The sequence below is a fragment of the Cariama cristata genome, unplaced genomic scaffold (genome assembly GCF_000690535.1).
Source record: "Cariama cristata isolate BGI_N322 unplaced genomic scaffold, ASM69053v1 scaffold8663, whole genome shotgun sequence".
In the NCBI taxonomy this organism is placed as follows: domain Eukaryota; kingdom Metazoa; phylum Chordata; class Aves; order Cariamiformes; family Cariamidae; genus Cariama; species Cariama cristata.
The window spans coordinates 1-11,381 of NW_009608905.1; the positions used below are offsets into that span (position 1 = coordinate 1).

Here is an 11,381-nt window from a genome sequence, read left to right on the forward strand (position 1 = left end):
CTGCCAACATCAACCACTCTGTGATTCTGTGATTTTTCTCAGGGACAATGCTAGTAGTTGGTACTTTTTCAGGCAGACGTAACATCTCAAGCTCAGTTCTTTTTGTCTTCCATGTTATCATTGTGAATGTGACTCTTGACGAGACTTGAATGACATCAGTGTTTTGATGATGAAGAAAGTGGTGTATGCAATGAGCTGTCCATTGTGTGCAACTGAGTAAAGAGACATAGATGCAGAGCTTATGCTGCATTGCTGTTACAGATGCTTGCAGTTACGTTGTGATGTACAGTGCGGAAAACAGTGCAGAATTTGGTTGAGTTTAAATGAGGTCATGAGAGTGAATGTGAAAATTGACAAAGCAGTAGGGGTGCATTGAAAACATGAGGATATTAGTCTTTGAAGTGAGTTATTGATAGTATATGGTTTAGCTATCTAGTAGCAATCAATATTTTCTGTTTGTAATGGAATGATGCAAGGATGTTTTTAGAAATAAGAAAGAGGAAGGGAAACTCAAAACTGCTACAAAGAACTGTCTTTTTTAGGCCTTCTGTATTTAAACCATAGAATACGTTACTAGGTGCTGCTGAAATTTAACAGAATTCACGAGGGGATTTCCTGTTTGCATGCCTTCAGACCTTTCTTTGGATTCTTAGTGAATTGTGTTACAAACAATGTTCTGTTCACAAAATTGTAACAGTAGGAAATAACAATTTTCGTTAAAGTTCATAAAAAGATATAGTCAGTCTTCATTGAAATTTTAGGCCTGTAGTTAGTGACAGGCTCTAGAAAAACAGAAGTAAAGTCACTTGTAATGTAGAACTTACTGTAGTGTGGTACTTCATTTCACCATTTTATGCTATTGTCAAGTGTGTTTAGGAGGAAAAAAGCTCACTTGATTTTTTTTTTTAATTATTATTATTTTGTTTTCACTTTGCACTGCCTAGGTTCCATTAACGCACCTGAAACTCCATCTAACCAGTTACTCAGTAGTGCCTCTTCCTAGCTTCAGATCTGAAGAAACAGCAGATTCTAGTGCTCCTTTCAGTTTTTATAGAGTTAGGTAATACTTGTTTCAATCTTCGTATCCCTGAAAGAAAAACTGCAAAACTATTTTTTGCTGTTCTGCTACTAATAGAATAATCTATGAAACTTTTGAGAAATCTGGCTATTAGATCTTAAGAAATACTCTTTCCTTAATGGTAGATTGTTTAAATGTTCTTAAAAGTTAGAATTCAAGATAAAAGTCTTAATTAGTGGCGGTTTTTTTAGTTCAAGATATTTATATGTTAAAAGTTATTTTTAAGAGTAGCTTAAATGTTGTCCTAAGCTAGCCTGAAAATGACTTCTTTTAATGAAAAAAAAAACCTGCAAGAAATATGTTTTAGAAGTTGTAATTTCTGAGGAGGCATGTAGTTTGGATACAGATAGAATTGGTTTTAGTCCTAATCTTAACTCTATATCAAAACAGCACTCTTCAGAAAACTAAAACTAAAAAATTTCAGATGTTCTTTGCCTCTAGGAGGAGCTTTCAGTGTTCAGCACCCTAAACAGTTGAAATAGCAGTAGCATTACTCTGTGTGTGAGTGGGTGGGTTGGTTGTTAGTATGCAAATGCGCTGGAGATCAGCATTTTTGTTTTTCATTGGCTTACGCGCACGTGAGTTACAATTCATTTTTATTTTTAAGTTAAATCAATCAGTGTCATGAAAAGGAAGGCTTATAGGGAACCTTTTGTGTGCTTCTTCTATATATACCTTTTATGTGCTGTATATCTTATAGGGAAATATACTGCATTTTCCTGAAGATATGTACCTCTGACAATAATTGCTGCAGCTACCTTATTAAGTTTCTTAAGGCGTGAGTTACTCCGTGAATATCTTGATGTGGAAAATAAAATATCTTAGAATCTTAAGTCATCTGAAGTTAAGTTATTACCTGGCAAAATAGGTAGCATTACATCAAAGTGCTGTATTTTCTTGAAAATGTTAAAGTGCAAAAAATAAAGCTTTCTAATTTCAATTTACTTTTTTACAAAAAAACCTCAACACTTTTTTATTAGAAAAGGCCCATAGCTGGAAATGAAAAAGGACATGAACCGAGTGTTCTACAGAAGATAATTCAATATTTGTTTATTAATTGCTTTTAATTCTTGTGTCATTCTTGGACTGATATATCACAGGAAATCCAGACCTTTTATCACTGTTGCTATGTAAAACTAACTAGCAAGTGAGGGTTCTGCTGTATTAGATCTAACAGTTATAACACAAGTTCTCATCTAAGCTTTTTTTGTGAAAGAATGTTGCTCATTTACAAACTTACATTGTATAGTTACTTAAATTAGACAAACCTGTGTGGTTTTGGAACTAGCAAATGATGTTTCACTAAAACTTCATTAAATGCTATTTATCAGCAATTTCTGCCTCCTAGCCAACTTCTGACTTAATAATTTTAAGTGCTGGCAGCTTTTTTTCGCTTTGGAAGTCCATATTTCTTTTTCTGTATCAATAACACTGCTACAGTTTCTTTGTTGAAGATCTTTGTGCAGTTCAGAAAAGTTTTTTAATTGCTGCTTGAATATTCTCAATTTTGACAAGGGGAATAAAAATTATCAACAGAACTACAAAATTAGTTATTTTAGTATCTGATGTGGACCAGTGAGGACTAACACCTTCTGTTTTGAGAGCTTGCTTTCAGGGTGTGGACTTTCTGTTGCTGGTATTTTAATACAACTTGGCCAAACATCAGTGTTCAGGCTGGAATTTTCCTGGCTAAGTACCTACGTAGAATTAGACTTTTTTTAAAACTATATGTGCTAGGTTTGTCTAGGGTAGAGTTAGTTTTCTTCATAGTAGCTAGTCTGGGGCTATGTTTTGGTTTTGTGCTGGAAACAGCATTGATAATTCAGGGATGTTTTAGTTATTGCTGAGCAGGGGCTTACACAGAGTCAAGGCCTTTTCTGCTCCTCATCCCACTCCACCAGCAAGGAGGTTGGGAGTGCACAAGGCATTGGAAGGGGATGCAGCCAGGACAGCTGACCCCAACTGACCCAAGAGATATCCCATACCATATGGTGTCTTGCTCAGCAGTAAAACTGGGGGGAGTTGGCCAGGAGGGGCCCATTGCTGCTTGGGACTTGCTGGGCATCAGTCGGTGGGGTGGTGAGCTGTTGTATTGTGCATCACTTGTTTTTCTTGGATTTTATTCCTCCCTTTCTCTTTGTTATCTCCTTTTTCATTACAATTATTATTACCATTATCGTTATTCCAAAAAGGACTGTCATAGTTTAGCCCCAGACAGAAACTAAGCACCACACAGCCGCTCGCTTATTCCCCCGCAGTGGGATGGGGGAGAGAATCAACAGAGTAAAAGTGAGAAAACTCGTGGGTTAAGACAGTTTAATAGGTAAAGCAAAAGCCATGCACACAAGCAAAGCAAAATGAGGAATTAATTCACCACGTCCCATGGGCAGGCAGGTGTTCAGCCATCTCCAGGAAAGCAGGGCTCCTTCACATATAACGGTTACTTGGGAAGACAAATGCCATCACTCTGAATGTCCCCCCTTTCCTTCTTCTTCCCCCAGTTGTATACACTGAGCAAGACACCATACGGTATGGGATATCCCTTGGGTCAGTTGGGGTCAGCTGTCCCGGCTGTGTCCCCTCCCAACTCCTTGTGCACCCTCAGCCTCCTTGCTGGTGGAGTGGGGTGAGGAGCAGAAAAGGCCTTGACTCTGTGTAAGGCCTGCTCAGCAGTAACTAAAACCTCCTTGAATTATCAACACTGTTTCCAGCACAAATCCAAAACACAGCCCCATACCAGCTACTGTGAAGAAAATTAACTCTACCCTAGCCAAAACCAGCACACTGTACGATAGTTTAATTGATTTTGTGGTGTGGAATTGGGCAGGGAGACCTTCATAACTCTTTAATGCTTCAGTGATTTGGAATGGAGTCTTTGCAAATGAGAACAAGATTATTACATGTTACACTGTTTCAGAATCCCAGTTTTGAGTGTACACAGCAATACAAAATTGTTGATACCATGAAAGCAGCTGCAGTGTTAGTCTTACGTCCAGCTTGCAAAGTATCAGGGCAAAACATGCACCTGCCTTAGGAAAATGTACTTTCACTTAGTGAAAGTAGTTTCATACACCAGACAGCAATGTGGACGAGGCCAATTTTTGCTATGGCCTTTGCTCTGGCATGAATTCTGTGAGATTATGAGCCAGTGTGGCCCCTCACCACCCAGAAAATCAGATTGACATGGAATTGGAGATTAGTGTGGAGAAAGATATGCGGTCACAGCTCACTGCAGTCAGTCTTATCTGAGAGGTTTAATATCCTACTGGTATTTCACAATATATGGCACTTGTTCTGATACTAATGCATCAGAAAGGTTAGTATTTTCCATCATTAGTTTCAGTAGAAATTAAAATAGGTGTTATTCAAATGTTTGAGTCAAAGGTGTTTTACAAAAAAATACTTTTCTCATGCACTGTAATACAATAATTGTGAATAAAGAATTTCTCTCAGTCTTGAGGCTACTTAGGTAGGATGTGGAAGATGAGAACAAGCTAAGGTATACACTGGGGTGTAAAACTTTTGAATAGAAGCAAACTTATTTGAGAGGAGGAAGCAAAGAGCATGGGGAAATAGTGATATGCATGTAGCGGTTTAAAGCAGATGGGGAAAGGCAGAACACATTAGGTAAAGTGCTGGAAATGACCTTCTGTAGTTGACTGAAACAGACATCTACAAAATCTCGAGCAGAACAATTGAGTGCAATATGTAGACTGTAAACTGGCTCTGGCTGGCATAGTGAAAATGCAGTGAAATAGAAATCTGAGCTGGAAGATGAGCATCAAAGAACGTGTGTTGTTCCTAGAAAATAGTAAAGTCAGCTTGATGGGGAAGCACTTGTTATTATTATGATCAGCTAAAGAAACAGGCGTGGTACGTGTAAAATACATTCTTTTTGAATGAAAATTCCTGGTGGAGGAGGTAATACAATAGCAATACAGCAGAGTATGATTTGAAGCTGCAAGTCCTTCATGCAGGATTTCTTAAATCAAAATGATGTTTATTTTGGTAGTAAATTAAAACGCTGTAAGAATTGTAATATGAAGTTACCTTGAACTGAACAGTCACAAACTGGATTTACCTTATGTAAATGTTGGTCTAGAGCTCATTTGCTTTTCAAACTGAAGGTTTTATAAACTAAGGAAAAATTCTTGACAGTGAAGATGTTCAAACGCTGGAACAGGTTGTCTAGAGCAGTCTTGCAATTTCCATTCATGGACATGCTCGGAACCTGACTGGACAAAGCCCTGAGAAGCCTAATGTAACTTTGAAATTAGCTGTGCTTTGAGCACTGAGTTAGAACAGATGATCTCCAAATCTTTGTTTCAACCTAAATTGTTCTGTGATTTTTAGCTCCACTTAGTTAATAAAGCCAGTTGGACTGAGTATCTTTTCATATGAAGAGAAATGGAATTCCTTGAACTCAAAGATGCTGATAAAGATATTAGAATTTATTTTGGGGAAGAGAATAATTGATCTACAAAGAAAACTGGCTAAGTTACCATGTCAATGAGTTAGCTTCTCTGCCTGCTGTGCTGCAGTACCTGTTTGCACGTCCTTAGCCCATAGAACATACAGAGTAATTTGGTTCAACTTTTTCCGACTGTGTTGGGGGATTAACTAAACTGAATTACTTTCTTTGTTGTTGTGAAGAACACGCATGTGGTTTGTTACCATAGCTCAACTGACGTACTGTATTTCATTGTTGCTCTAATAACTTGCTCACATGTCTAAATCTTTTGGAGTCTTATTTATTGGGACTAAGTGGAAATACTTGATGTGGTGCAATATGGAAAATTATTAAGTTAAGTTAGAGATTAGTAAAAAAATTGTAGAGAAGGAGCTGGTAGAATCGGCTGGTAGAATTAGAAGAATGATTATCAAATAGGAATAATTGCAGTGGAGTTCCCTAGGGATCAGTTCTGAGTCTTACTTAGTATTTATATTAGTATGGCATGTCATGATATTTGATGCAAGGAAAATATTGTCAGTACACAGGTAACTTTACAAGAAGCTGCTCTGAGGAAGCTATACTGTTTGGAAAGAAAGCACTGTCTGGAGCAGTGCGGGTAGCACAGCTGAAACTTCGTCTGAAATGATACATATGGTTCTTGCCATCTGTAATCAAGAAAGAATAGGTAACACTAGGATAGGTGCACAGATGAACTGCAAGAACAGTGGAATAGGAAGTCTGGCAAAATAATCTAGGAGGAGGTAAGTTCATCTCAGCAAATATGATCAGGCACTAATCACCAATGATAAAAACTCTTGTAACTTAAATTTAGAAGGCACAAAAATCTTTTTATGTAAACTGATTACATGAAAATGTCTGGTCATCTTAATGTTAAAAGGTTTTCAGTAAGACCATGGGGAAAAAAGGAGTGTCATAAATTTAGAAAAGATGTCACTGTGAATTTCTGTAACATAATGTAACATGACTTCTGGAAAGGAAGAAGCAGTCAATTCTAGAACATTCTTCTTGCAGTCTTGCAAACTCGATCACTAGCTCTGCATGATGTTGCAGAAGCGAGGGGAACAGGTTTGCTAAAATAAACATGGTGATAGAACTGTATTAGCCTTGGAAGTGAAATGACTGAGGCTGTTAACTCTATGCCATGATAAGGAATTTCAGTACAAAAATAGCACAGAAGAAATGAATCTGTCTGTACCAGAATCTTGTTAATGGTCCTGCTGATAATGATCATAATCTCTTCACAATATTAAATACTGAAAACTGTCAGGTAGCTTTAATTATAGATATTCTGAGAACAAAAGCATTTTCTTTGATAAACTGACTGGTACTGTTACTTCATAGTGTGTTGTAAGCACTATATCTGTTTTGTAAGAGTAACTTAAGCACGGTTTCGTGAAACTTGGAAGAGCCAAGTTAATGCTTCCTGGACAGGTCCCTGGTCTTTCTTGTCCTCGCATTTTTTCCCTGTTTCCCTATGTATAATTTTTGTGGGTTCTGGCACTCAGCGGACTTGTTTTGTAAGCTCCAATATTTCTAACATTCCTACCATGTTAGAAAACGAGCCCAGCAAAAAAAATTCTCATTGTTTTCTGCTAGATTAATGAGTTAAATCAGTGCAGTAAATAGCTTGACAAGTAGCAGAATTATCACCAGGGATGGAATAGGATGGCAAAGCCAGGTTTGGTATATGGGAGGAGGGAAGAATAAGAGTGGGGATAGTGTGGAGCAAGATTTTCCTGTTGGCAGTGGTGGACTGTTGATGTGTTCAACTGCAGTCTGAGTTAAACAGTCTGCTGTTGATTTTCTCAATTTAGTGTGTTTTTAGTAGATACATATGATAGTGATAATTACCTCAGAATTTGTGAATATTTTACACTTCTGTACTGTTAGTTGTGTAGATAATGCAGCCTAATTTTATAGACTGTCATTTACTTTTACAATCATAAAATGGTCTTCCCGAATTCTCTGGTGAAGGCCAATTTTTCAGCTTAAACTGACAGAACCGAGAATCTTCCTATGTACATCAGGTAGGAGGAATTGTTTCAAGCAGTGGTGGGAGCTACACCAAAGTGTCTTACATATTTTCCTTCTACTATTATGCTAAGGAATTGAAAATAAAATGAAACATAATTATGACTACAACTCACAACTGACTTAAATTTGGATGGAATGCAAGTGGTCTCTTAAGCAATCGGGGCCTACAATTGGAAGAAAGTGCAGTGCAGTCATGGAAGTCCAAGAGCAATAAAATTTTCTCTGTTTCTGCTGTAAGAATGTTTTTTTAAATATATTGAAGTTAAAAAATTCTGCTGTAATTAAAATGACAAAATCAGTTTTCCTAAAAATAAATAAATAAAAATTACTAAACACAAGGGAGTTATGGAAATGTATTTTGCGAAAATAATAGTATGTATAGTTAAAAGGTGCTTTGTTTCTGGTATTTATGTCAGAGATAATATTGTATACTTTTGGAAAAAATACTATAACTTGTTCCTTTTGGTTTTGAGCATAACCATGCTGTAATTCCATTGCACTGAGTGCCACTGAGTATTTTTGCTTCAAATGAGATTTCATTTTTCTATTTTATTCTGAAAAATAGGGGATACTACCTCCTTGATAGGCATGGAGTTGATACTGAATTATCTCTTAATAGTGCTATGGACATGTGAAACCCTATAGAGATTCTTTTTGTTATTGAACAACAGTGCAGGAAGTGTACTAAAAAATTCAGTATAATCACTCAATCCCCTCTTCATATCATTGTCCCAGTTAGTGATACTTTGCCCAGTTCGCTTTATTTGTTTAAAAATCAAGATAACTATTCTGAGCTTCTAATCATAATGCACAGTTATACATGAATATAGGACAACATAATGCAGTTACACATCAATATAGGACAATAATACTCATTTCTGTTCAAATAAGTAAACCTTTGAAGCCATCATTTTTTGTTTCCACTGTTAAAATTTACTCATTCTTACTAAATAGCCACATATTAATGTCGTACCTGCGAATTTTAGAGAGGCAGATTAGTCTCAGCATGCACCTGGAAGATTGCCAGAGCTCTGGTAGCAGTTGTCTTGGTTGATCTGTCTGTTCTTTTGATGCTTCATGTTGTGAGGCAGTGGACTTCTGTATGAGCAAGTGGGGCCAGCTTTTGTAATTCTAAACTTTTGTGGGAGAAGTCCTGTATCGGAGGTGTGTATTTAAAGTGTCTCTGCCTTAAATGTAGGAGTTCTGCGCTAATTTTCATGGAAGTCTTTAAAATCTGATTACTTCAATATGGTTTATTGAAAAACTTCATGCAAGTGCAGGTCAGTAATGAGCTCACAGAAAACTAGTATTTCAGTAGTATGTCAGTTTCATTGAAGAACTACTAAAGCATTTAAAAACTTGTAGGCCATGAAGAGATCACAGTTTAACACTTATGTATTATTTTGAATGAAAGACTTGTGTTCTACTGCTTGAAAAAAACCCAACACAAGCACCCCCCCTTGCTAAGAAGGTCATCACTGCATGATATGTGTGCATCCACAGAAACTTCAAAATGATACAGCCTTTTTAATGGGGGTGGAAGAGAGGTAATAAAAGTCATTAAAGTGTATGCATAGATAGATGGCTGCTGCAGGTCTGTTTGTAGAACAGACAATATTCATCAAATCTGGGATTTTGAAATGTGTAGGCATCAGCTTAGTATGTGGGATTAATTAATTATTTCCTTGCTGTCTGTTTCCAATATAGCCAGCAGCCAGCTTCGGGTGTAGCCTATTCCCATCCAACTACAGTTGCTAGCTACACTGTCCACCAGGCACCGGTCGCTGCGCACACCGTTACTGCAGCCTATGCTCCAGCAGCAGCTACAGTTGCAGTAGCCAGGCCTGCTCCAGTCGCTGTTGCAGCTGCTGCAACAGCTGCTGCATATGGAGGCTATCCTACAGCGCACACAGCTACAGATTATGGTTATACGCAGAGGCAACAAGAAGCTCCACCACCACCACCTCCTGTCACTACGCAGAATTACCAGGTGAGTTCCAAAAGAAATTACTTCTGTTGTATGATTTTTAAATGAGGAGGAGACCTCTTTGGATAAAGGAATGTGATGATAATTCATATTTTTTCTTCTATGAATCACAGCTTGAGTACAACTCAAATTACTTAGTAGCAAAAACTGGTAGTCTGTGAAGTTACTGCAGTCTCATATGGCCCATATAGAGGAATGTCAGTGCTAGTACTGCAGGAGCTAAGATTTAGACATTCATACACTAAGCGGTGAACTGATGTTTACCTCCAAGTGATTTTGTGAAACTGCTGAAAAGAGTAGTACTGTCTTTTCTCCGCTAGCTTAAATGTTCAAGTGATGTGCAGTAAACTGGGTCATGGAGATGATGTAGCTGAAAAAACTGTTCCAATAATAATGTTCAGGGGAGGCAGAAGTAGTTCCCTTGTCAGATTCCTGGGTGCTGCAGGAGTTCTAGTACGAAACCTACGAGGACAGAAGATTGCTCTTCGGGTAGTTTCTGGGTACCCTTTGTGAGATCACTGCCTAACCTCCTGTGGCTACATGCTTCTACAAAAGGGAACTGTTTCTCCATTTCCATCTTGGATGTTGAAATAGTATGTCTCTTGTAGTAATTTTTTAACTTATCAGTCCTAAGCTTATCAAGGTATTATCTAGATTCTGACTGGTATTTTGATTTATTTAAAAGGGACTATACTATTGCTACATGTTCTCAATTCTTTTGTACAGCTTTTATGATTTGTTTCCTATGGTAATGAATCATAACTTAGGAGGCTTTCCAGTGGCACGAGTACTCATAATTACGAGGTCAGTTATTAGATGCATTGGAACAGAAAAGAGAGTCCCCTAAACTAAACAAAAATAAAAACTGGGAATATTTTGGATGGAAAAGAGATTTTATTGTTACATTTCTTGGAAATAAAAAGAATTTTTATACGTTAGTGCATTTCAGCTGTAGTAGTTCATGCCTTGCTGCCCCTCAGTAGATCAGTTCTTTACACTTTACCATAAATATGGTTAGGATGAGAAAATACATGTACATACATATAGTGGCTTCCAGGCCCTCCCCTTCTCAGCTTGCTAGCCATCTCCTGAGTTCCAGAGGTGTTGAATGGGCTACTTGCCTTGCCATTTTAGACTAGATATGGTTCCCTAATGGACTAGTTGAAACACCAAAAAAGTAAAAAAGGCTTTAAAAGTATCACTTTCATACTCTATAACATATAACCAAGAAAGGTATTGTTAATGATGAGGTTTTTAAAGGCAGTATAGGTTCGTGTTTGTAACCTTGTGAATTTATTGTGGTTTGTAGAAATTTACATTTTGTGGAGATCTGTGGTGGTTTTTTGCTTCATATTTTACAGAAATGTAATCTGACACAGTCATTATGAAAAACTAGTGAGAGCTTTTCAGTAACAAAAATAATTTGGTAGGGAAAGTGATTTAATAGCATGAGGTTAATTCCTGTATTAAGTCTGAAAAAGACCATCAGGGTTGATTTCAGGCCTGAAGTATCTGTAAACATAAATTTAATTTCTTTAATGCATTTATTTCTATATACGGTATCTGTAAATGTTTTTTTAAATCTACTTTAGTAGACAGAAGAAAATACGTTGTTTCTTTGACTCTCCTAATGACTTTTATTACTCTATATATACTTAAAGGAGAAATTTGCTGGTTTTTCTTTTTTGAATTTTTAGGACTCCTATTCTTATGTTCGATCTACTGCCCCAGCTGTAGCTTATGACAGCAAACAATACTATCAACAGCCAACAGCAACTGCGGCGGCTGTGGGTGGCGGCTGCCCCCCC

At 37.3% G+C, this 11,381-nt stretch overlaps 1 protein-coding gene across 1 annotated transcript in view; it reads left to right on the plus strand.

The window, feature by feature from the left end:
• Positions 1-9,246: 9,246 nt before the first annotated feature.
• The window catches only part of ZFR (zinc finger RNA binding protein), a gene marked incomplete at its 5' end in the record, with an annotated part of 27,572 nt that continues 25,437 nt past the window's right edge, over positions 9,247-11,381 (plus strand). The window contains 2 exons of the mRNA XM_009697331.1: positions 9,247-9,576; positions 11,271-11,360. Of these exons, the coding sequence (XP_009695633.1) occupies positions 9,247-9,576; positions 11,271-11,360 (420 nt within the window). The remainder of the gene's footprint in view (positions 9,577-11,270; positions 11,361-11,381) is intronic.